Here is a 793-nt window from a genome sequence, read left to right as displayed (position 1 = left end):
CCACACTGATGTAATCATCACAACAGAGTCTCCGTGTTTAATGGACCTGTGTATCAGCAAGAATCTGTCGATACGATACGTATCAGGACACAGAGGCAACGATACGAGATGTTGACGTATAATGTGACACTACAGACACAACGACTACTGAGTCTGGACTCTGTCCCATCTGAACATCAGTTCCTAACTCTGGAACAGAGGGATCTACATTTGGAATCACTAGAGAAGAAAGAAAAGAACAAGAACATGAACCAACACCAGGAATATTGGACTGAGAATTGGAGAGAAAAAACAATCAACAACTGATCGATGACTGAGGAGATTGATCTGGGATCAGGAGATACTTCAGTGTAGTTGATGTTTGGACCTCGGTGCTGCTGAATCAGTTAATAAAGTCAGGCAGTTGGACAGAGGGTGACAAGGTCATGTTGCTCCTCTGGCCACCTTCTCCTCCAAGGTGCTGAAAAGCCAATGTCAGATAACAGACCTAAAAATACCAGGAGTCAACCTCCACCCACGCCAGGACCGCAGAGGAAAGCTGGTCGGAATAATCTGCTTTTCCGGGTCTTATCTGAAGAAAGGCAGGGATGAATGCTGCTCTATCTGTGCCAGAGAGAGAGAGAGAGAGAGAGACAGCTGAGGACAGAGACAGAGGACACAGTGTCCACACCAAAGACAGGGACTGCTGTTTATGGTTTACCGTGAGCCACATCTGTAACGTACCGTTGAACAAGGACAGAGTCTCTGCAGACCAGACTGAATCATTAAAAAAATTAAATGTAATTAAAATCCA

General features: G+C 45.1%; 1 protein-coding gene across 1 annotated transcript in view; it reads right to left on the bottom strand.

Annotated features, from left to right (window-relative positions):
* Window positions 1–423: 423 nt before the first annotated feature.
* hmmr (hyaluronan-mediated motility receptor (RHAMM)) overlaps window positions 424–793 on the bottom strand; it is a 5,960-nt gene continuing 5,590 nt past the window's right edge. The window contains exon 18 of the mRNA XM_025063375.1: window positions 424–460. Within this exon, the coding sequence (XP_024919143.1) occupies window positions 424–460 (37 nt within the window). The remainder of the gene's footprint in view (window positions 461–793) is intronic.

Source organism: Cynoglossus semilaevis, chromosome 15 (genome assembly GCF_000523025.1).
Source record: "Cynoglossus semilaevis isolate Cse_v1.0 chromosome 15, Cse_v1.0, whole genome shotgun sequence".
Taxonomy (NCBI): domain Eukaryota; kingdom Metazoa; phylum Chordata; class Actinopteri; order Pleuronectiformes; family Cynoglossidae; genus Cynoglossus; species Cynoglossus semilaevis.
The sequence above is the reverse complement of the archived record's forward strand: the minus strand, read 5'-3'. Positions and strand labels throughout refer to the sequence as shown.